The sequence below is a fragment of the Canis aureus genome, chromosome 4, assembly GCF_053574225.1.
Source record: "Canis aureus isolate CA01 chromosome 4, VMU_Caureus_v.1.0, whole genome shotgun sequence".
NCBI classification, from domain to species: domain Eukaryota; kingdom Metazoa; phylum Chordata; class Mammalia; order Carnivora; family Canidae; genus Canis; species Canis aureus.
Window position 1 is genome coordinate 64,284,111 of NC_135614.1, and position 25,914 is coordinate 64,310,024.

General features: G+C 38.0%; 2 protein-coding genes and 1 long non-coding RNA gene across 4 annotated transcripts in view; 1 reads left to right on the forward strand and 2 right to left on the reverse strand.

Moving 5' to 3' along the window:
- Positions 1 to 22,652, forward strand: part of LOC144312874 (uncharacterized) — a 29,761-nt gene extending 7,109 nt beyond the window's left edge. The window contains exons 1-2 of one of the 2 annotated variants that reach the window (XR_013378516.1): positions 18,852 to 19,109; positions 19,315 to 22,652. This is a non-coding gene — a long non-coding RNA (uncharacterized LOC144312874). Of the gene's footprint in view, positions 1 to 18,851; positions 19,110 to 19,314 lie in introns of those variants that run through there. The other variant, XR_013378517.1, reaches the window with a different exon arrangement.
- ITGA1 (integrin subunit alpha 1) overlaps positions 1 to 25,914 on the reverse strand; it is a 158,156-nt gene that overhangs the window by 126,772 nt on the left and 5,470 nt on the right. The window lies entirely within an intron of this gene.
- PELO (pelota mRNA surveillance and ribosome rescue factor) lies at positions 17,083 to 18,932 on the reverse strand. The gene is made up of 2 exons (XM_077896009.1): positions 17,994 to 18,932; positions 17,083 to 17,696 (listed from the first exon to the last, which is right to left on the reverse strand). Exons 1-2 carry the CDS (start codon positions 18,717 to 18,719, stop codon positions 17,265 to 17,267), a joined length of 1,158 nt encoding a protein of 385 aa, XP_077752135.1. The 5' UTR covers positions 18,720 to 18,932; the 3' UTR covers positions 17,083 to 17,264.

Below are 25,914 nucleotides of genomic sequence, written 5' to 3' on the forward strand. Positions count from 1 at the left end.
CCAAGAAATCACACATATGGCAAAAGTAAGCCAAGAAGAAGAATGGAAGGAGAACAGACTATGCACAGATTGTATTAGTCCATGCTTGCTATGTCCGACTTCTAGTGTTCTTGGCATTCAGGTGCCAGTGCTTGGTGGCATAAACATTTGAGGTGGTGGGGAAACTGCACTATAGTGACATGTGTTGTAGTGATACCATTGTCCTATTTACCAACTATGTATGAGCTAATTTGATTACAGCTACACATACCTAAACAGAATAACTTAATTTTTCTTTTGAAAGTTTCAATAGGGCCATTTTCACTTAGAATGGGGGAGGGAGAAAAGCAGCATAAACACATAAGTTTGTGAATGTAGGCTCCTGGACACCACAACAGACTTTCCAGTTTAGTCCATTGAACATACTTTGAAGAACACTGATCCAAACTAAAATCCTAGGCAGTCTAGAAATGCACAATAAAGTCAGTCACTTGTCGTCTTCATGTTACTGAATGCTACCAAAGTTTACTGAACACAAGTCTTCAAATTCACCAGTGTATACCAGTGTAGACAAATAGAGTTTATCTATTTATCAACCAACACTTATTTATTCAGTACATACTGATATAGAATTTTTTTTCTGCAGTGAGTGTAATTGGAACAAGCCACACACACACACATACACACATACACTTAGTAAGTAGGCTATCAATGCAAAGGGATATATTTCATGATATAGATGTTAAGGATTGTATAGTTAGACAAGAGTTTCCTCTGTTCATTAAGTTAAACGACAGAGAATTTGAAACACAACTACTTTAAACAAGGGAAACCATAAGACTGTAGCAAATATCTTATCAGCGTATGTTCTTGTCACAACCAAGTGAATGAAGCTGAAATAATATTATAAATTTCTTATCTTTTTGATTTTTGGACTCAGCTCAAAACCCAATGCTCTAATTGTTTTTTTCTGTGGCAGGGCTCACCAATTACCACCAAACGTCCCTATTATCCTCCATCTCTGCTAGCCTTCCCTGCACTTAGGTGGGAGCCATGTGGGCCATTTCTGGTCAATGAGTGCTGAGCAACAGGAATAGTGTGTCTCCACCAGCCAAAATGGTGCTGTTCCCTACCTAAACCTCTCTCTTCCCTTCCACTGTGTTCTTAGAGGTATGTGTTCCTGATGGCATTGTACAAGGTGGAGTGGGACCATTCAAACCCACACTGGATTGAGATAGAAGGAAGAAATAAAGTCAGTGGTGAGCCATTTATATTTTGGGTTTTTTTGACAGCTAATTGTATTTATCCTGTTATTACTCTGGTGTAATAGAAGTTCTGATTCCTAGAAATTCTCAATATACAAGAGAATTCAAATTTATAAAATTAGAATTGGAATCTCTAAATGGTGAGTGATTAGATGCCCTTCTAATGTACATGTAAATGCTGGACGCTTTGTTAAGACACTGAGGATTGAGCTGGTTTCTTACATTATTGCAAAAAGAGATGCAGTGGCCTTCTCTAATTCTCAAAATTCTCCAACAATCTAGGCATTTCATTACTTTCAATTTCTTCCTGGAGGAAGGAATCACACAAAAACATTCCCGAAAGACATTGTTTAAGGTGATTTTTGGAGATAGTTAGAAAACACCAAGGCCAAAGCCAAACAGATTTAATCCCTGCAGGAAATTCCTTAGAACACAATGGCTGTGATGCTGTCAGGTAAGCCACTGTTGAATGCACTTCCCAGGAAATTCACAAAATATTCTTGTGCAGCAGAAGGAAATCCTGTCCTGGACATTCACGTAATAATGGGTTTGAGTCCAATTTTGAAACTTGTCTAACACAGAAAAATAATAAAGCCTATTGTGCATATACACATGGTTCTATGTTAGAACTTCAAGAAGTACTAGTGAAATGTAAGCTGATTTACCATGTAATTTACCTAATACTTGGAAAACTACATTATTTTTTTAAACTTAGCAAGTTATGATGTTAAAGGAATGCACTTGCATTTACTTAGCTTATTTTTATACAATTGCTGATTATTAACTTATGAATGTAAATTCATAAAATTTTTCCCATCAATAAGTTACCTTAATTATGTTTAATTAGAAAATACACTCTATATTATGCTCTAGGCCAGGGGTCAGCAAACTGTCCTCTGAGCCAAATGCCACACATCACCGATTTTTGAAAATAAAGTTTTACTGGAACACAGCCATGTCCTTTAGCTTACTGTTATCTATGGCTGCTTTTGCACTACAGTGGCAGAATTAACTAATCACTAAAGAGACTTTGTTTCCTGCAATGCTGAAAAAATTTACAATCTTGACCCCTTACAGAAAAAAAGGTTGCTGATCTCTGCTACAAATAAAGCTGAAACAGCTTTTTATAATATGTATATTATAATCTGCATGTGAAAATACATATTTATAAATATTTTAGATATTCATGTTTGTACCAGTTTAATCTCCTATAGTTAAACAAATCAAAAGCAAGAAATAAGGTAAAATGTTATTCTGACTTTGCACTGCTTTTAATCTTTGCACAATTGCACAATTTCATATTTCTGCAGATTTCTATTATTAACCTAGAATGATATCTGCTTTCTCAAACCAGAAACTTAAGAAACTTTTAGTTTCTTTGAGAGGACGATAATCTCTATTTGGTCAGGACATAAAAACTTTAACATTCATTTTGTATTTAATTAAAGAAACAGCTCTAACAAAGCTTGCTATTCAATCCCTTATAATAGGCCACATATTCAACATTTATCAAACACCTCCTATGTGAGCTGAGTGCTTACATGAAGTTTCCATAATTTATTTGTCCCCACATTTCCAAATGGTATTATCCTCACTTTATAGATGAGGCTCCTGATAGCTTAGTGATGTCCAAGGTCACAAAATCACTTAGTTGCGGAATCCAGGTTTGGACCTAGTTCTCCTGAAACCAAGCCCACAGCAATTCTAACCTTCTTCCACATGAAGCAATTCTGGTGTGTTAAACTATGACTGACTTTTATAAAAATAAGAGAGCCAAGTAAGGGAAAACAAGTTTCGCAAAGATTAGCATCTTATTAGGTTTGAATCAGACTAAGGGTTTAATGGAAAAAATTCCACAGATGTGGATTGTTAGTGAGTAGTATTTAAAGCTCTAGAATGTGTTAGGTTTGAGAGATTTTAAACTGTTCTAAACTGATTCCAAACTGACACAAGATTATCAGGCCAAGTACTTATTTCTTTAAAATATTTTATTTATTTATGTATGTATGTATGTATGTATGTATGTATGTATGTATGTGTCAGAGCTGAGTGGAGGAGCAGAAGGAGAAAGGGAATCAACCCGACTCTGCATTGAGCATGAAGCCTCATGCAGGGATATGTTTGAGATTACAACTTGCGCCAAAATTAAGAGCTGGACGCTTAACCAACGGACCTACCTGGGTGCCCCTCACCTCAAGTACTTCTAATCTTTTTGCTTAAGGGTGCCAATTCCATCCAGAGAATCTGAATGCTAGGTGATACTACTTGAAAATGTTACTTTGAAGAAAACCCTCATCTGCTATAGCCAGTGATAATACAGATATTTATTATTTTTTCCTGTGATTCAGAATAAAAGTGAAAACACCTGCAAGTGAGTAAACACTTTTCAGAAATATGGAGCATTAGAAAAGAGCTTTGCTATCTCTCTAGGAGTGTTACACCTTTAAGACTCTAGCTAATGGTATTAAAGGCAATAGGTCCTGAGACTTGTCCCTCCACATGGAACATGGCCACATGGTCCTTTCTTGCTCACAGCCAGGACCCTGGTCCCTAAGAGAAGAATGGCAGGGTGGCTGAGGATGGAACTACTCAACTCTCTTTCAGTTCTTAATTGCTTACCTAATTCATAGAACAGTTCATTCAATAGCTACCCCTCCCCCATTCTCTATCCTTCCCTATGAATGACAGTTTCTAGTCTGTTTAAGTCGGGTGGAAGGCAACATCAAAACTTTATGCCATGGTTCAGGAAGAATTCTTTAAGATTAATAGAAATAAACACTAACTTCATGATGTAAGTTCCCATCTATGCATGGCTGATATGTTCAACTGTCTGTAAGACATCATTAATTTTCATTTTTCATATAAATTGTCTTTATTGAAAAAAAGGGTATCTGTTTTTGATTCTGCTGGCAGATTGATTTCTTTCTGGAACTGAAATCGTGTATAGTGTTCATTGATATTTATTGAATCCCAAGGAGATAAATTTTAGATGCCCCATATAAAGCAGGTAAAATGTCTTGAGCATTTGCTATGGACCAAGCATTATAAAAAAAGTGTCAGTAATCTCACTTAATTTTCAAAAAACCCTATTAGGTTGTCACTTAGTTTGCCAGTGAGGAAACTGGACTTGGTCACTGAAGTAGTCAGTATTAGAGATAATAAACCTTGGATCTTTTACCCATTGCCATTGTCTCCCTATAATATGCTGTTCCTGCTTTTACAAAGATTTTGTGACTCAGTTTCTGTCTAGCGATAAATTTTCAATGAATCCTCCTTAATTTGTTAAGAGTATAAGCCCACTTGTAATCAGCAATTTACTTTGTAGGAGAATCTCATATTATCAGACTGCATCATTAATATTACTGCTGTAAAGATGTCTTACACTGATGTACCTCCTTGAAGTAACAGTCTCAGGTGCCTTAATTGAGAAAAGTGATGATCTTGTTATTTTAGGAAATAAGAATCATCTGGAAAAGATGACTACTAAGTAGACATGTACTTACATTCAAAGCTGTTGTTGAAAGTCTTAGATAGGTGTTTACCAAACACAGGAGAAGAGACCAGGCCTTCCCCATCCTTCCAACAAAGCTCTAAAACTAGGGCAAAAACCAGTCCAGGACAGGAATACGCTCACCGGTGCTTCTCCCAACATCCACCCAAACACAGATCTCTCCTACTCAAGCCACTATGACCAGAAGTGCTAAACAGAGCGCAAGGTTGTTGGATACCCAGTTAAGTTTCAATTTCAGATAAACAAAGAATAACTTTTTAGAAAAAGTATGTACCTATTCACTGTTCTATTTTCTAAATCTACAAACCTTAGACAGGTGTAAGAGGAACACCTGTTGCATGCTTTATATTTTTAATTTTTAGCTCAGCTCCACATTTAGATTTAACTGTAGGAGAGTAAAAAACCTGATGGACCTTGTTCTTTTAAATTTCTGTGGCCTACTCTCCTTAGCATTTGGTGCCCAATGTGAAATCTGGATGTACTTGCTAACTCCTCCTCTTTCATGCTGGAATTTTGACAGATGCGTTGAAAAACAATGTTTAGGCTAAGGACACATGTGTGCTGGGAGTGGGGAGGTGAAGTATCACCTTTTTCTTTCCTGGATTTCATTTCCTTCCAGAACTGAATATTAACCAGGGAAAAACAAAGAGGTGTAAGTGTCCTGAGGCAACCTCAAGAAGACGGGAGACTAGAGAAGCCAAGCATCCTCTAAGTCTCTTGCATTTCCATCATACTTCAGGACTGATACTGAATCTCTTGTTGAGAATTCCTCAGGCTGAAAATTTAGAGAGATTGATTTTGAGTATTTAAATGATTCACGTTTTTAAATCTACCAGTAAGTCTGGTTCTTAAATGTTTGCTGGTAAATCAGACTTCCATTCCAATATCAGGAGCCCAGGAGAAAACTGAAGTCAAGATTCAGGGTTATTTTTTAAGAAGAGAAGGTAAGAAAAAGGGAAAAAAATGTGTCAATTATACTACTAAGTTATATGATTAGGTGATTTTTTTCCCAAGCAGATAGGAAGCCTAAAAAGATGCTAAGATTTTCCAATCAAATTGGCATCTTTGTTCTGCGGAAGAACAGGAGTTAAACATTTCCCAAATGGACTAAGTGAACTAGTGATGGGGCCTCAGGCCCTGATGTCAGACTGACATGGGATGCAGCATGGGCTCAGCACCAGCAAGTGGGTAAGTTAGGATGTGAACGATGCCAGTCTGGCTGAGGGCCTGTATCCGTACCACCAGTATTGTAGCTACCTTGGTAAGGGTTTTAGTAAATGTTTGTTCTCCTACTTTCACTGTTCTGCAATGATTAGTGGTTATTTTGTTATTGTTGTTTTGACTCTCCACACTCTTCCTAGTTGAGGGAAGGGGTACAATTCCAGAGTACATAGGAGATAGGGATAGAAATATACAATGGTCCTTTTTCCTGCCTTCTGATTCACAGATTGTGGAATGCGACCTTGGGACCACCCATATGTGATTCCTGTCCACTAGAGATTGTTCTCAGAAGCTCTGGTTGAGTTTTAAGTCCAGTGAATTGGTGGTAGCCATCTGGGGATGGCAATTTCCTCAGCTGTGTTGTCCTACACAGATCATTTCTGTAGCAGGGATTTGACAGTGGCTTCCTCTTTCTCTTCCTGTCTGAGCCTCATGTGGGAGCTCATTTATGGTAGTAAAAATTTTCAAGTTCAGGGTCAATGTTCTTACCACTGCTGCCTGCCATCTGAGTGAAAGAAGATATTCAGAAGGTGGCCCATACCCTGGTTCAGTTAGGCAGCTGACTCTTGATTTCAGCTCAAGTCATGATCTCAAGATCCTGGGATTGAGTCCCTCATTGGGCTCCTCACTCAATAGTGCGTCTGATCACCTCTCTTTCTCTCTCTGCCTCTCCCACTGCGCTCTCCCTCTCTCTCAAAAAAAAAAAAAAAAAAAAAAAAAAATCAATCAATCAGAAACAAAAAAAGGTGGCCCATACTTAAAAGTCATCTTCCCAAGTGAGTCTAGCCAATTGTGCTATTTTCCTGTTATCAACAGTTTTAGCTTTACTCTCTGTACAATATATGATTTTTCCTTCTTGGTTCTGACACAATTCTTGCATCCCAAGATTTAGACACTCCATCCTTCAAGAACTGGGAATCAAGTTCTCAACTTTTTTGTACCCTCTCCTACTGTATCTAGCAACATATACACATGTAAAAGGCATCAATAAATATTCACAAATTGGTCAGTAGTAGTCCTGTGGATTTAATATAGCAAGTCAATACATAAAGATACAGAAAAATCCCATACCAAGCCACTAAAGCTAAAGACATAAATTCCCCTCATCAACTTTTTGAAGTGGCTTTTTTACTTTTTAAAAATATTTTATTTATTTATTCATGAGAGATACAGAGAGAGAGAGAGAGAGAGAGGCCGAGATATAGGCAAAGGGAGAAACAGGCTCCTTGCAGGGAGCCCTATGTGAGACTTGATCCTGGGACTCTAGGATCATGCCCTGGGCCAAAGGCAGGTGCTCAACCACTGAGCCACACAGGCATCCTTGAAGTGGCTTTTTCAGTAGCAGAGATAGTTAATCTGCAATTTCACATTTTTTTTTTCTATGCTCCATCTCTTTTTCTCGTCCAGACAGCTGACTGGCATTGTGGCCAGAGAACATATATTAAAGCCAACTGGCTTGGTGATGACATGTCATAGTTTAACCTGGGTGCAGATAAGAAACCCCTGGGGAGCTTTCTAAACATAAACATGCCTGGGCTCCTCTCCCAAGTGTTCTGACTTAATTGTGTTGTGGTGGGAACCCAGTTAGCAGTGTAATTTTAAAACTCCCTCATTGATTTTAATGTGCAGTCTGGTTTGAGACTCACTGGCCAAACTGAAAGAACATTCCAGAAGAAATAAGACCTGTGTTTTCTCATTGTCCAATTCTTTGGGACAGCAAATAGTTGATAGGGAAGGAAAATAACAAGGAGAAAAGTGGCAGGACTATGAAACTTGGTATGCCATTAGAACATTGCAAACGATTCAAAAATATTTAACTTCAAAATTTTCGTGCACCTATTGAAACTGTTTCTCCCCTGATGCTCAAGTTTAAAGGCCCCAACAACTTTGAAAATATGGGAGTATTTGGCAAAGCATTCCAAATAAATGACCCTGAGCTCTGGAATTTGCTCCTAGCGGGCTGCTCTCTTTAGCAGTCAGCCAAACCCAAAATTTGGCAGCTTTTGGGATATGGTGCAAAATAGATTCTTTTTAAACCTGAAAATCACTGAAGATTTATTTTGCTGGAAAGATACATCTTTTAAAAATAACAAGCAGTTGTTGCTACTGTACCACTTAGAATCAGAGATCTGAGCAACTAAGAAATCAAGGGCCGCCTGTCTTTTCTCATTCTATTGATGAAAAAGCAGAGACTCAAAAGAATAAAATGATTTCCTCAAGTCACATATCCTAGTGGTAGGGCCTGGGTACATCCTGATCTCCTGACTCACAGGCCAATTCTCATGTTTGCCCTGCCATTGCCACAGAGTCATCTGAAAATGGCCAAATGATTTCTTCTGCTGTGATTCATTTTGGTTATTCACAAATGCAATGTTTTTGCAAATGCTTATACATGATCTTCAGTAACTGTAGCAAATAGCATGCAAATCACATTGTAATTTTTGGTATGTAACATCCTTTCCACAGTCTCAAGTATAAAATCTGGTTGTACTGCACTTGTGATTCTGACAATTAAAGTTTCTAATTCATCCAGAAGGATATATGTCAACACATGCATCAAATGCAAATCTAGGAGCTTTAAATCCATAACAAACCATCATCAAAAGGTCTTGTCTTGGGACGCCTGGGTGGCCCAGTGGTTGAGCCTCTGCCTTCAGCTGCAGGGCGAGATCCCGGGAGTCCTGGGATCCAGTCCTATATTGGGCTCCCCGCAGGGAGCCTGCTTCTCCCTCTCCTTCTGTCTCTGCCTCTCTCTGTGTGTCTCTCATGGATAAATAAATTAAAAAAAAATTTTTTTAAAGCAAAGAGGTCTTGTCTTTTTCTGTATTTCTTATCTATTCACCCCATTTCCCACTATATTTTACTGTGACGTAGGGCAAATATGAGTCCCAGATAAAGGTGAAGATGATTTCGGGAAGGACAAGAAAAAAATCTAAGACTTATTATGCTTTCTGAACTTCTAGGCAAGGAGATAGGCCCAGAGTGAGAAATTTAGTATCTGAATTTCAATGATACAAATTTAAAAAAAAATATATGACACTTAATGAGGCAGCTAATTTTGCCTCAGCTCTTCCTACTTCTCCACATTCCACATGTTATTCCATTTCCTTTCACTCAGTTAAGAATACCACTGAGACACAAAGGGTCAGAGCACTGTTCCCAGAGACATTCCTCCTCTTATATTGTTTTCTCTCTTCTGCAGAAAATTTCCTTTCCTTCCACCACATCCCAGCCATGTTGCCATTTAGTGAAGCAGGCTACTTAAGAAAGAAGTTATTATTTATCAAGGGTGTTTCCTTGAATTTTACAGAGGATAAAATGATGAATAGAGAGGAAAGACTCTAGCAGGTCTTCCTACTGTCCACCCACTGGGCCTTCCCCCTACCTCCCCCAGGCCCAAGAGAGCTCCCTGTCACTTCTTTTTTGACAGCCGGCCCAGCAGTTGGCTTTCCTTTCCCTGGGGTAGCTGCCATAATCTTCTCTTAGACATTCTCTCTTCCAAGAATGGCTATAGAGTAGGACATAATGTCCCATGCTCCCCCTCTCACCATCCCCTTCTTTGCTGTCCTGAAAAAAGCAACACTGTCTTTTCTGGACTGTTTTGCTGTTAGTCATGACAGAGATGCAGGAGATAACAAAAATGTGGAAACTATAAAGGCTCCAGGATCACAAAGTCATTTCAGTCACGGTCCCAGCTCCGTATTTCCCATTCCACTTGTGCCTTTTCTACTCAGTTTTGAGGGTAGAAGGCGATCTCCTTTCTCCATGATGTTTCTTCTTAGGTTTGTTGACTTTTTCCTGTAAATATTTAACATCTAGAAAGCTTAGGGATTGCAGGGACCACTACAGAGAAGAAAAAGGCGCCAAATAAATTCAAGGGGCTCAGTTCCCTTTGCTTCATCTCTCTGAAAAATAATGGCAGATCAGTGTGGGCTTCTGGAATTTATCAGTTTAAGTTCCGATAGCACCTCCTCAGGCTGAGTGAAGAGCACCCTCTGAGTCCTTATTCTATTACATTTCTTATTCCTGCACCAATTGCAGTGCCATCATAGCTTGTTTACTTTGTTTACTGTCTGTTCCCCATCCTAGACTGGCTTTCCCTATGAGGAAGGGACTGCAATCTTTTCTACTCACCTTATATTGCTAGGGGCTGGCAGAGTGCCTGGCATATAGTAGGCACTTGGTAAATGGTTGTCAGAAGAATGAAATGCTTCTCAGAAGAAAAAAGGTAGGAGGCAGAGTCTTTTTCTAGCAGAAGGTGAATACTCCTCAAAGGAATGAACAACTGAACTTCAAAGCTAAATTTGGGTCTCAGTGATGCTGCTGAGAAAGAAGTTGCTTTGCCCCAAGATGAATTATTTAATAATGAGAGTTTAAAGCATTCTAAGATCCTACTTTGCTCTTTGCTTCTCAACCATAACCACCTCCCAATATGCATTGGTGACGAGAAAATGGGGAAGAAATTGGAACAGGATAGATCAAACAGGAATGTGGACCCTATGAAAAGCTCCTGTTCATGTGACTTTGAACAAGTCACCAACCCTCTCTAGGCCTCAAGCTTACATCTATACTATGAAGTGAGTAGGTCAGATGACACAAAAGGTTCCTTACAATACCAAACTTTCATGATTCTAAATGATTCAGAGGTTTGTACTGCAATGTATTTTCAATCTTCCTCTCCTCCATCTCGAACCTCTCCCTCTAAAAAAAGGGACTCCTATCATTGTCAACAGTACATTTGGAGAAGAGGAAAAAACTATAAATTATGGTCACAGGATCAATGAGGTGAAACACAAGATTAAAACATGCTTTATATTCATAGAGCAATTTTTCACAAGAGTGTCAAACAAAAAGTTCTAGTCAATGTTTATACTAGAACTTGATGAAAAATTCCAGACATAAAACTTCTGGAACTTAGACTTGAACTCACAGGACCTCCCATCTTTGTCTGATAAATTTAACAACTAAAATCTACTGGGGTTTTTTCCTTAACAAGAATTCATCTTTCAACAGTTGAGTTTTATTGTTGAGACTATTACGGTTTAGTAAAACACTTGCTATCTGGAACTGTCATTCTAGGTATGACACAGCCATAGATTTCTTTAAGTACCACTATCTTTTAATAGTTTTGGAGGAAAATAGTCTTGAAAGACATTGTATTTCCTTGATTTTTTAAAAACAGAATACAGAGTGTAATTCAATCTTTTCCTCAGTGTTAACATCAGTTACTATAACACAGTAATGTCCTCAGACCCCAGTGAAGCACTCTACATCCTAGACTTTCTTCTTTTGATGGTGCTTCAGAATTCACCTGAGCTGTCGGCTCTCATTTCTGACTACTGTGACTGCCATCAGCTTGGACACTTGTGATCATCTCTCCCTGATATTTAATTTGCTGATCAAGGCAGGGAAAAAATTCTCAATTCATTTTTGTATACACAAGAGTAGCCTAGTTTCTGCTACTGAAGATGCTTAGTAAATACATAAATGTTTGTTGAAATAATGGATGAATTAACATAGTAGGTTAAAAAATTTTTTTTAAACAAGCTTGCTAAAACTGGGTGTGAAATAATAATAGAGGTTAACTAAGGCTTGAGGGGCTTGGTTAAATTACATAGCCTTGGGACATTTTCCATACACTTTTGACTTCTCATATTCTAGATAGAGTGCCAGAGGTATGAGCTCCTGAGACTCACAAACAGATGAAAAATAATAGTGGTAGGTAGGTAAATAAAAACATATAAAATGAATTGCTTAAACTTTGGCTTGATTATATAAATTCAGTGTTATCAAATAATTCTTCTATTTCTAGGCACATGTGACCTACTCCAAACAGAAAACTGAGGAATGAACTGGCATTCCTACATTTTTTAGGGTATAGCTTGAGTAGGCACCTCATCACACCCACTAGCTACATAATTTGGGACAAATGATTTAACCTCTTCTAAATTTGTTTTCTAATTTGAAAATAGTAATGACAAAAACCTTTCTTGCAGGAATCTTCAAAAAATTAAATAATTCATTCTAACGTACTTTACCATAGATCTGGCCCTCAGTAAGTATGTAGTTACTTTTATTGTCATATGTTGTCTGTTCCTGGATTTGGGACAGTAGAGGCAGCCCTGTGCGTGGCCTGGCAATGTGTCTGCAAAGGCATTTTTCTCTCATGTTTGCAGCCTGCCAGATACTGCGCCGCCTCAGTCTTGGCTGTTCTGAACCAAATGTGGCACCCTTAACTGTCCTTCAGTATAGAAAATAGGCACATTTCCATCATACTAGTATTCTAAATGATGGGATTTTAAGGCGGGTAATGTTAACCACTAAAGAAAGGCAACTTAAAAGAAGGCAGTACTTCAAGTTCCCACAATTTATCATAAATGTCACAATCTTTAGTGACTGGCACTAGAAATATAATACCTTGCCTATATTGATGCTGCTTCTTATAGAATTAAAATATTCACTGTTAAGAGCAAAAACGACAGGCTCAAATTTGTTTGCAACTAAAGTATTGCACGCAAGAGTGGATTTTCCTTGAGTAAATGCATTACTTTTACCTCAATTTAAATGAATAAGTTCACAACATCCCAATCTCTTTCTCAGTGTTATTTATCACAACAGAATATACTGAAATGTTTCTTAAAATAGAGAAATACTGCAAAATAAATGGGTTATCTTATAAATTATTACACTCAGAAATCTATAAATAACACTCTAAAATATGGATGAGAATACAGATGGTGTTACTAAATCAAATACTCTCTAAAAATGTTATCATCTCTACTTCAGCTTAACAAGTATCTTTTGTTAATGTGTTTTATAATTTTCCTAATCTAACTAGTTCCTTATTGAATTCGGCCACTTTGGGGCACCTGGATGGCTCAGTGGTTGAGTGTCTGCCTTTGGCTCAGGTAGTGATCCCGGGGTCCTAGGATCAAGTCCTGCACTGGGCTCCCCGCAGGGAGCCTGCTTCTCCCTCTGCCTATGTCTCTGCCTCTCTCTGTCTCTCATGAGTAAATAAATAAAATCTTAAAAAAAAAAAAAAAAAAAGAATTTGGCCAATTTATTTTTCTTTTTAGTGAAGTTTACCTGCTACTTGATGACTATATTAAGTGACTCAGACTGTGCTTGCTAAGTTCCAAGACCATTACTATGAATCTAACAGCACAACATCTTAACCATCTGCATTGTTGACTTTTGAATCTTTTCTAAATAAGGCATCCATAATACACACAAGTATTATACTCAGGTCTCAAACTCCTTTAGAAATCATTAGGACTTTTCAGTGACACTTTTGCATTAAACTTTTAAGTTGATTAGCAGTGCATATAACACAAGATTATCTTGAATAGCACTTGTCTAAAATACTACATCTTCTAGAATACATAAATTGAACCTCCACACAAACCTTAAAGATGCTGACATCAGTATGAAGACAACTATTTTATTTAGGGTGTTAAAAACTTTATCTGAACCTGTGATTCTTTTTCTAGTTGCTCTTCAAGTCCTCACTAAGGTTACTACTTGGACACTCATTCACTTTCAGTATCAATAAAATTATGGGCTGACCAAAATTCAATTTTTAAAATAAATATAAATAAAACATTGCAAAATTCATGCATAATTGTGGTACTTGTGGTTCTTTAGGGAGTAAAAGAGGAAATGTGCTTAGGGAAATCAAAGATGTCACATTAGGACAGGGAGCCCAAGAACTAAGGGTCCAATAGCAGTAACATGGCTATAAACCTGACTTGAATGAGACAGAACTTGCTAATAATTTCTGTGCTATGGAAATCCTGAAAAAGTGTCCTAGCAAACTGAATCATCACCCCCCGAATATATCCTTTTTTTTAACTGAAACTTTGATATACTAAATTTGTAAATATTTATGTATACTGAGACTCACTTAAACCATATTCAAAAGTAATTTGGTTTTTGTCCTTAAAGTTAGAAATTTTTTATCTTAGGAACTTTTTTTTAAAAAAGAAAAAACATATTATTTATTCATTCATGAAAGGCACAAGGTGAGAGGCAGACACAGATGTAGGAAGAAGAAAAAGCAGGCTCCTTGCAGGGAGCGGAATGTGGAACTTGATCCCCAGACCTGGGATTATGCCTGGAGCCAAAGGCAGACAGACACTCAACCTCTGAGCCACCCAGGTGTCCCCATCTTAGGAACTTTTAAAACTCAACTTCTATGCAATCAACACTTTGGCTCTTCTACTTGTATATCTCTAGAACACTGTAGAGCTCTGTAGGGGAAAAAGTTATCTGACCATATTAATTACTTTAATATAGGAGCATCTCTACTTTAAATGATTTTAGTAGATAATAGAGTCAAGGAACATTTAAAGAGATTAAATAGGTTTCCCCGTGCTTCTGTGCCTGGCCTTTTTTCATAGCTTTACTAATTCTTGCTAGGCCATTTTTTCTCTGATTTCAGGTTTACTTATATGTTGACAACTCTTTATCATTAACCTCAGCCAACTGCTTTTTCCTGAACTTCAGGCCTGTGTGAACAATTAACTAGGGAACCTTATTAAGGACTGAAAGAATTCATTCAGTCATTCATTTAACTCCCCCGCCCCCCAATATTTTGAGCATCTACTGTTTGCCAGTGTTTTTTTTTTTTTTAACATTAAGGATATAGCAATGAACCTAACAGACAATAGTCTCTGCCCTTATTGACTTTACATTCTAGACAGATAAGTAAAACACTGAAATGAAATACATATAAAAAAAATTGAGACAACGAAGGGCTCAGAAGGAAATCTTGCAGAAGTTATTTAAAAAAAAAAAAGACTGGCTTGGAAGATCTCACTGAGATGAATTTTTAGCAAAAACCTTGAGAGTAAGGAAGCGAGCATACAGAAACAGGTAGAAGACTATTTCGGATGTCCTGCAGGCATCCTCCTTTTTTTTTTTTTTTTTTTTTGAGAGTGGTGGTAGGGCAGGGAAGCGCAGAGGGTGAGAAAGAATTTAAGCAGGGTCCAGGGAGTTGGACTTGGGTCTCAATCTCATGACCCTGAGATTGTGACTGAGCCAAAATCACAATGCTTAACCAACTGAGCTACCCTGACACCCCCATAATGCAACTTTTTAAAACCAGGAATTCTTGAAGATATTTTGACTACCTTATAGCCAAAAAAATACACTTTTATTTCAAGAAGTTTTATAGTTAAGCTGAATTTTGGTCAATGAACTCTCTTGAAAGACCTTGAAACTCAAATGTTTTTCTCTATGACTGGCAACCCCAGCCAGAGACTTTTACTAGTACAGGGAGAATAACTATCATCTATGTTTATTAGATTTTATTATGCACAGTAATCAACTGGAGATGTTAGGATACAGACTGACATTCAAGAAGGTCCATGATAGGTCCTGGATTCTAGTTTCTGTCAAACTCTCAAGGTCTCAATCCATAGTCTTGCTGGTGGTCCATGGACCACACTTTTGAATAGTGAGACCTGAATCAGTAGTTCTGTCTTGATACCTAATGGAATCACCTGAGGAGCTATAAAAAACCATCTCTAGGGTGAAAGGTTACTGAGTCTGGGATCTAGTCTGGGTAATGAATTTCCAAAGCTCGCAAGATCAGGCTAACAAGCAGCTAAATTTGAGAACCTATGACCTAAAATGTATTGGTCAGATTTATGCATAGGTTTTATTTCTCCTTGTTTCTATCACAGTAGATAACAGATCTAGGAATAACCAGTACTGCATAAGTTATGAGAGTAATATATGCCCCAACTCTCCAAATTCTTACTGAGAATACAAATCATTATCAATCAGGTTCTAATGTCAAGAATCTCAGTTTCATTTCTATACTCCTACCAAATAATTTAATAACATGTTTTTCATAGTATTTTAAAGTTAAATATTCATGGACTTATAATAAAATGACAATCTATTTTTAGATTAAGAGGTAGATATGTAAAAATGTGATTTTAAAGTATATGGAAGTGTCTATTTCTAATTACAGATTAAAATAAACTCAGATTAGTTAAATTTATAAAAAATAATCCCCAGACCTGGCACTTATCCCAGGAGAAATGCCCAGAAACAGAAAGGATTAGCAAAAGTTTACTTAGTATTTATACTCGAAGTAGGTACCAATGTGTTACAAACTGATTATCACTCTTTCTTCATAACGCCTTTCCTAATTCTTTTGCTAAACTGAGGTCTGTAAAAAGTAAGGATGCAATTCCATTCTAAGGATCCCTCCCTACCCCTTAAAATGCACATCCAAAATACCGAATGAAAATATTTTAAACTCAGGTATTAGCAGAAACTCCCTCATTACAGTAAAGAGTACTGGAGTACAAGTCAACTACCACATGCTACTAATGATGTAACTTAATCAAACTTTCTCAGTAGACCTTCTCACATCTTAAAATAAGGTGTAGAGAGTCCAATAAGAATGTGCAAGCACAAACTAATGCCACATAGAAATATAAGATAGCACTACATATATCTAGGATAAGCCAAATAATACATAGTGTGGCAGTGCAAATAAATGGAGCCCAGAAATGAATATTTTCAGCTTTAGCACTAGTCACACAACAAGCAAATCATGTATCTTAACTGCATTTTAAAAATAAAGATACCTCAAATAGCTTATCTTGAGAATCTCTAGATCAAAAGTCTATATCTAAAAATAACTGATTAAGGGGTCCTCTAAAGCAAGTAAGATTAATAGTAGGAAAAAAAAAAAAAAAACCTACCAAGAGTTTACTTGTAACATGACTGATTTAACAAGTCTCTTTGGACATTTTAAATTTGTCTTCTAGAAAAGTCTATCATTTGGCCATCCTTTAAAATAGCAAATTAAAAAAAAAAAGTGAAGAAATGGAGTAAAGGGATCTTAAACAGTGCAAGAACACTATGTAGAATTAAAATAATGTAAACTTATTAGGATAATGAAGTATTAAACAGCTTTTTCTAAGGAAAACTTATTCAAAGTATGACATTTGGGATTTTATGATCTATCCCAAAGAATATACAGCCATTTTTTTTTTATTAAATACAAGATATGTTTTCAAGCTCTGCAAATAACTCATAATTTCTTCAAAAATTATTCTAATTAATACAGATGGTAGTAGATGGAGATTATTTCATTTTAATTTATTGTTTAGTTTTAACACATATCCTGCCAATCACAAGATACCTAGTGTGCCCAAATACATGAGAAATCACTGTAAGAACCACAAAGTGCCTTGCAGCTTTTTGTCAGGATGCTAAGAAAATGTAACAACAGAGACACAGCTTGTCTCAATTATAAGGTCCAATCATTAATCTTCTTCAGAACTAGAATCATCCTCTTGATCAGAGAGTTCAGGGACGGGGAAGCGGAGAATGGCAGCTACTCCAGTCAACTGACTGAGCTGTTCTCCCGATACATGAAGACTAGAGAATATCCTAACCGTGCCTGCATTCTCTTTCACACTGTCCACCAACTTCACATACCGGCTCCGGGTAGCAACATCCTGGTGCCTGAAAAGCTCATCGCTGATGAGCAATGTATCAATTGCCATAGCCTCATTGGCTTTCTCCACCTGCTTGAGTCCATAAAAAGCTCGGTCAGGTTCATGTTGTAACATTTTATAGAAGTCATCCAAGGCTTTTACTTCCCCAGCAGCTTTAGTGTCTGAAAGGCGGCTAGCTACAGAAGGGTCACAAAGGGCCTCTTTCAGGGAGTACTTGTGTCCAGAGGAGGCATGTACCTAGAATCATAATTATGAAAGTTAGACAAAAGAATCTCTGAGAGTACCCATTAATCAGCCTGCGATGACCTAGAGCCAAAAGCACAACTGAGGCTTTATAGGTTTGAGGACTTAAGCAAAGTTTACTAGATACACAAGGCCTTTTAACAACTCTCTTTTCATTTCATTGTCTCATTTACAATCACAGTCCGGTGAACCCCTTGTCCTCTTGTACTTTTCCCGGTTCTAAAACTTAAAGAGGAGTTTTATACAAATCCCTCTGCCCACTCTTAATTATCCTTGGAGAAGACTTTTTACCTGAAGGAACTTGGACCGGTTTTCCAGGAGCAGTTTGTTGTCGGTCTTCACTGCTTGTTGAAACATGTAGTCGCAGAACTGCTCCCTCACAAATCCTGGGCTGGCCACCAGGATGCACTTCACTACATCGAAGTTTATGTGGCGCTGGATAGCCTGGACCACCTGTTCATAGAATCGCTCCAGGGCCCGGTCATGCTGCGAACAGTTGCCTTTCCGTTTTCTAGGGATGTTCACCTCCACCTTGGCCCGAGTGAGGGTCATGCTGGGAGTGACTAAGCAGATATGGGCGAGGCCTTCCTGCATGACCACAGCCGCCACATCTGCACTCCAGGCCGGGTCACAGGCCTGCTCAATGCGCTCCAGAACCACACTGTCCCACTGTTTCTTGGCCAGGGTGAACTGGCGGTTGGGCTCCAGCTCGATGGTGTGGTAAGCCCCCATCTTGACATACTCATTTTCTTGGATGTTGGTCCCCTTAACCCGCAGCTGGCAGGCTTGAGAGTCAAAATCGATGGCCTCCACGCAGAGAGTGAGCGTAGTGCGCACCCGGTTGCTCCCTACGCTGCCCGTGGAGGACTCGGTCTGCACCTTGCGGATGGTGGAGGCACGCAAGCTGTCGCCCACCTGCACTAGATTGTAGGTGTGCCACATATCCTCAGGTTCCTCGGGGACGAGGGTCACCTGGCCCGCATTGTCTTTCTCAATGTCCTTCCTCACGAGCTTCATGACGCCGGCGGCGGGTGGGGGTGGGGGTGGGGGTGGGGTTGGGGGGCGGTGTTCACAGGCAGAACGCGAGGCCACGAGGAGGTCCCCAGTGGGAGGGGGGCAGGGAGGGGAAAGCGGGTCTGGGCCGGGGAGGGGGCGGGGCCCGCGTCCCCGCAGGCACTAGCCCGGCGGGAAGGAAATGCTCTAGTTCTGACTCAAGCGGCCGACGGGAACACTTACGCTGGCCCTTCTTTTCCTGGTCTCCGCGCGCGCCGCGCCGGACCCCGCGAGAGACAGAGCAGCCGGCTTCTCCGAGGCTCCAGCCGCCAGCGCGGACCCAGGGCGGCCGCCAGCAGAGCGCATGCGCAGCGCGCAGCCCGCCCCTCGGCGCACGTCTTACGTCCCCACGGGGTAGGCGGGGTCGAGGGGTCGCAGGCCCCCGGGGCGCAGGCGTAGTCGTCGCCGTCGCGAGGCGCGTTCGGAGGAAACCCGCGGGGGGAAGCGCTCGGAGGCGGCGGCGGCGGGTCTTTTATGTTAATACCGAACCTGTTTGTGCAGACTCTGGGGACTATGTGAATGCAAACTGGTTTTTTGTTGTTGTTGTTGTTTTTTCCAGATGCGTGAAGTTGCCGCTGTTTACCTTCTCTCCCCTTGGGCTAAATCCGGTTTCAAACCTTAACTAGAAGTAAAAGGAATTCTCAGAAGTGCACACTTGCTCCCAAAGTTCTAAAACGTGCTTTCGCCTTATCCGCACCCCAACGCTGCCCACCTGCTGGAGTTGCTATTTCCAGAACCGGTTTCTAACAACGACGGGTCTCGATGGGTCTGGGCTCCGAGCAATCTGCCCAGCTGTTTGCCGCGCTTAGTCACCGTGTCTGCACCGACCGACTTCCCCAGACGTTAAAGCGCTGGCCCCAGAGACACAAGAAACCGTCTGGGGAATTTACCCCTGGGTGGACCGCTCAGTTGCTTGCCCTGGTGTCCTGGGAATCCCAGAATCCAAAATTGGCAGTCTCCGCTTCACGCAGCTCAGTAGCCTGTGAAATACTTAGGTTGGGGGTTGGGTCGCAAAAGCTTAGGGCCTGACCCTCACTGCTAACGTCTAGCTGAGAGCTGAGGGTACTGGAAGTGGGGAACGTCTGATTTACTAGGACCAACAGGATTTAAAGAAAATCTGTAAATCTCTTGGCGTTTTATGGTGGCGAGAGGTTGAAAAGTGAGGATTGCCTCTTAACAAGATCACTGAATAGAAAAAGCCCCCTTCTTCCACTTCCAAGAAAACCCAGTAACTTTTGAGTAAGGAACTGATTGCACTAAAGCGTAAAGATGGGTTGCTTCTCCAAAGGACATTTACTAATAACTAGGGAAGAGAAATACTTTGAGTTGCTCCTTGATCACTTTTTATTTATTTATTTATTTTTTTTTTGATCACTTTTTTTTAAAGTAGAATTTACCTCTCTGCAAAGCCTGACAAAGATTAAAAACCACAGATTCAGATATGGCAGGCATACAGTAGGATCTTAACAAGGGTTAAGTTTTTATTGAAGAGCTATCATTTATTGAATATTCACCAGGTACTTTCCTATACTCTTCTAATCCTCTTCTGTAAATATTTGTTATCCTCATTTTGTGGATTAGAAAATGAATTACGGGGAAATAAATGAATTCAAGAGCACATAACCAGCTTTTAAATTCAGACCTGCTTAACTCCACACCCTCTCCTCTATCCAGTGCTGCAAACTATATTACGGATGCTCAAAATCATCTCTGCAATCACAAATTATGTGCTGTCATTCACTGCCACTTCTTGTCACTTTTACTAGTTAAAGACACACAGTTTAGGAACTAACAGAGGATCTGAAAAGCACAGTCCCTTTCTTGCTTTCATTACTTTTAAAAAAATCTTTATATTCCTCCATTCAACATAGTTTTCCTTCCGTCCAGTCTAGGTCACCATTACAATCCTTGAGAAGAATCCAGTATTCTACTTTAGAAAACTATGCACATATTTCTACACTTTAAAACCTGTGGGAAACCCCCATTAACTGTTAATTCTGTGGTTCTTTTAAAAAGTTTATTTAAATCATAGGGTAAACTACTTTGAGCTGTCTTTTTTTTTTTTTTTTAAGACTTTATTTATTTATTCATGACAGAGAGAGAGAGGCAGAGAGAGAAGCAGGCTTCATGCAGGGAGCCTGATGTGGCACTTGATCCTGGGTCTCCAGGATCACGCCCTGGGCCTACGGGAGGCGCTAAACTGCTGAGCCACCCAGGGATCCCCCTAAGCTGTCTTTTTAAACATAAATGGGCTTCAGTGATTGAACATACTACAAAATTTTTCATAGAATTACTATTTGATCTGAAATGGAACGATTTTTTAGTAATTGTAACTTACTGTTGAACAATCAGATGTTTTCTCCCAGATTTTGTGTGGTAACTTACTGTTTCCAGACTAATTACATTTTTATTTGGAGTTATTTGGAGTTCTCATTCCCTACTAATTAAAATTCAATTCTCTAGCATTCAAGGCCTCCATGATTTTGCCTTACAAACATTATTTTCCACTTGGGCCCTCCAGCATCCTATATTCCACAGGAGTAATCTTTGTTCCCCGTATATCCTGGGAACTGTCTACTTGTTGCCCTTAACTCTGCCATTCTCTCTGCTTAAAATGTCACTGCCTCTCACTCTTGTGAGAGTAGGACATAAATCCTACTTCTTTTTAAGCACTAGCTTAAATATTATCTCACATTTGAAATCATGCATTATATTAATTGGAATATTAGTTTTTTCTTTCGTATTCAGCTCTTGGTGGATTCACCCTCATTCTTCCACTGAATCTTGAAAAGTCCTTTGCACATAGTAGGCACTTACGTATCAACGATAAGCTTAGTGAATCAGGTGTAAAGTGTGGCAGCTATATGAACATCATCACAGAGTTCTTAAGTCATGATTTTGTAATCAGCTATGGTTCACTTAATAATGGTATGTAAGAAGTAATCCTATTTTAAAACTGCTGTAGTTATAGCAGTTATGTAATAGCAGTATGCAGCATTTTCATTCTTTACCAAAATACACAAAATCATGAGGAAAAAAAAACATGATTTAGCTGTTACTTTAAATTATAATTTTATATTTACTTACTGGCTCTCTGAAAATAGAATTTATATCAGTAGCTTTATATTTTCCTATTTTATTTATATTAATCTCTCTAGAATTAAGAATATTTATTTGATATAATTTCAGTGTCTCAAAAAGAGAACTGGGCTAGAAGTCAAACATCCTGGACTGTAATTCTTACCCTGTCAATTGTTTTTACTCTAACTTTTGGCAGCCCTTAGTCTCTTAGAAATGCTGTTCCTTTTACTTAAGAATATTGAATTCAATAATTAAAATTGTCTCATTATGATGTAAAAATATTTTTAAAAAAGTAAAACACTACTCATAATATGAGCCTATCACATTTACTTTCAATTTTTCATAGTACCTTTTGAATTTGATTGTTCCTTAGGCCCACTGCAGTGGTAAAAGATCAATACCAAGTTTAATAATTGCACACCAAGAGTCAGCAGTCATGAGTCTTGATCTTTCTAGCTAGATTATAGCAACTTTAGATAAGCCCCCTAACATCTACAAACCTGAACTTTTCATTCTACGTTGTAAATTAGATTATTTGCCCTTCCACTCTCATTTGATAACCCTTATAAGGTTCTAATGAGATTATGATACTTTGTAAACTGTAGAACCCTTATAAGGTTCTAATGAGATTATGATACTTTGTAAACTGTAGAGTTCTATAAACATGTGAGATACTGTGGTGTATCTCTAAGAATGCCTGACCTGAAGCTAGAAATCTGGATCAGACAAAGCAAGGGGAAAGGACTCACTTTAACATGAACATAATTATTCAGCCTTAGAAAAATAACTGATTCAATAAAGTTGACTGATGGATAATCTGTTTGGTACCATTATTTATACTGGCATCTCTTCTCCAGGGAAACCTTAGGTCAGCCCTAGTGCATGAATTCATGTACCTCATTGGTGAACTGGAATACAATTCTTCCTATTATATAGAAATGGTTTGTATGACAGCAGTAGGGGTACGGGCTCCAGAAAAATGGAAATCTTGTTTGAATACCCTGGCTTAGCACACAGTAGGGGATGTATAAATATTCTTTCTCTAGTATTTTTTTTTTGCAAGAGTTAAATTTCTTGCAACACATACTAATATTTTTTTTTCCTCTGCTTAGAGCATGTTGGAAGCTCCTCCCATCATTTTTTCTTTGCTTGTCTGTTGTCTTTTTCAGACTGTGAGCCTCTTAAGGCCAGAGACTACATTTTATTTGTCTGTATTCCTGAAACCCAGTACAGCAACTGTTGGATATATAAGCATAGTTATTATATGAAAGAATGCGTAATCGTTAGTTCTCCTTTAATGCAAAGTTTTTAACTTGTCTATCACAGGCATCTTAGAATTAGGAAAACACTGTTTTATAAAATTACTGAAATTTTAAAGAGCAGATTACTTTTACAGTGAGTTTCTAAAAACCTATTTCAATTTTTGAGATACCCATGCTTGGATGAGAAAAATAATTATTTTAAACACATCTTACTAAGGAAAAGATCTTAAAATGTTGTAAATAATGTATAATGACAGTTTTATTATGCCTGTTTAGAAAATGAACTTTGCAAAATAAGCCAGAGCTGTGATTATGAATATCTAATACAGATGCAATCATTTATGTAAAGAGAATGTGCTAACCTCACATTGTACAAAGATGCCCATGTGACCTCCATAAGTAAAGCTAAGTGGACAACTGGAAGAACTATGCAGCTAATTCAGGGAAAAGGGGAGAAGGGAAAAGGGAAAGTTGTTGTTTTTGTTTTGAAGGAACTTGTACTGTTACTATCTAAGGTTCCTGTGATTAAAAATACTTACTTGCAATTGTCGCAAAACAATAAAAAACCTCCTATCAAATAAACAAAATCTTATCAACAAAAGTGTCAGGGAGGGAGACAGAACATGAGAGACTCCTAAATCTGGGAAATGAACTAGGGGTGGAGGAAGGGGAGGTGGGCGGGGGTGGGGGTGACTGGGTGACGGGCACTGAGGGGGGCACTTGATGGGATGAGCACTGGGTGTTATTCTATATGTTGGCAAATTAACACCAATAAAAAATAAATTTATGAAAAGAATAAATAAATAAATTAATTAAATAAAATAAATTAAAAAAAAAACAATGAAAGGTGCTTCTTGATTAGGAGAAGACCTTTTCATTCCCTGCAATAACTAAGGATATAAATACAATGATTAAGCTATGCAGGTTAGCTGTTTTGATAGTAAATGAGGGAAAACTAAACGCTTCCTGTTTTTAGAATCTTTCAATATGGAATTCACAAACCCAAAATCATGGAGCTGGAAGGGCTTTTGTAGATTTCTTTTACCCCTTTGAATCATGTCAAGATTCAGGCAGCATGATCTGGCAATGAAGGATAGAAATGTGCAATTAGCCAAGAGTAGCCTATCATCATAATGAATAAAAATGGAAAAGAACGGATATTTTAGAAGTTAAGTAAGTTACTGCTAACGTAAACGATGTTTAAGGAAATGAAAAAAAAAAAGTGTGCATGCATTGGGTGTGTTTCTGTTTGTGTGTATCCCTATACAGGATCATTTTACCAATAATATTACAATAAAATGTGTAATTTGAAGGACTGATTAATACCCATGTGTTTTCGAATTTTAGTATAAGGCAAAGTAAGGTTATAGCCAGCAAAATAATTTTGAAAGTATATTGTAATTTTTAATTCATATTAAGACTATAGGATTTATAATAAAATATGCAATCCATTTATTGTAATCATTGGACATTCTAATGTGATCTAGGTATCCTACTCAAATTTAAGAATTTGTATTTATTTCAGCAGATCTCATATAATTTATATAAAAAACACTTTTATATGAGTTTATATGTCACTTTTAATATGAGTTATTATTTTTATCTGAGTTATTTGAATTATAGTGATTTTATTTTATTATTTATTTATTTATTTTAATTATAGTGATTTTAAAAATTAGCTTTCTCATTTGTTTTTTATAGAAATCTATTCAGATAAAACAATATTAATGTTTTTGCACATCAAGTGAATTCTTAGTACCAACCAGTGCTATATTTAATTTCCTTTTAAGACTTAATTGACTTTTGGGGTGCCTGGATGGCTCAGTGGTTGAGCATCTGCCTTTGGCTCAGGTCATGATTCTAGGGTTATGGGATCAAGTCCTGCATCATGCTCCCCACGGGGAGCCTGCTTCTCCCTCTGCCTATGTCTCTGCCTCTCTCTGTGTTTCTCATGAATAAATAAAATCTTAAAAAAAAGAAACTTAGTTGACTTTTTCATTTTCCTTTTAAATTGTTTCCTTTTAAATTGAAGACTTTCGGTAAAAACTAGGTCCGTTTATATCTGTATAACTCTAGCACTAATCACCATTTACGACATAAATTTAGGGTTTGCCAAAACTAGTCATTGATCCTGTGCAACTGGAACATTTTGATTACTTTATTGTCACATTTCTTCTGAGGCAGAGTATTCAGAGTATCTCATTCTTGGGATCTAGTGAGGCTGCTGATGACAGAGGAGCAATTATCCCCTGCATGAGACAGAAAAAAAACCAAGGAGAGGGACAATGTTCATTCATATCGTTGTATCCAAAAGAGTGTCATTTGTATCTAGAAGTATGTTTGAAATTTTATGATGCAGGTTTTTAAAATACAAAGAAATATGATAGAAAATTAGCAGGTAGATTTATAGTAGTATGCTATGTTTGTAACTTTCAGATACACATTTTCCCACTTTTTAATATCTCTGAAACTAGGAGGTATCTAACAATCTAACAGTTATAATTGGATTGGCAGCACTTTTTTTCCTTAGGAGTGAATAAAATAATGATGCATTATTCAATTGATGGTGTCTTTCATTCAATTAGATATGCATATGCATATCTAATATATATATATATTTATATTTTCTAGGTGAGGATACAGTTAGAAGAGACAATCTGATTTCTTAAGTATTTTATGAGTTTGTCTATATCTTTTGGGATTCATTCAATAACAAATTTTCAAGTGCCTATTATGCTTAGATACTAAGGATAATAAACTCTACCCTCACAGAGCATATAGCAAGCTGGAAAGACAGAAGTTAGATATTTAATTAC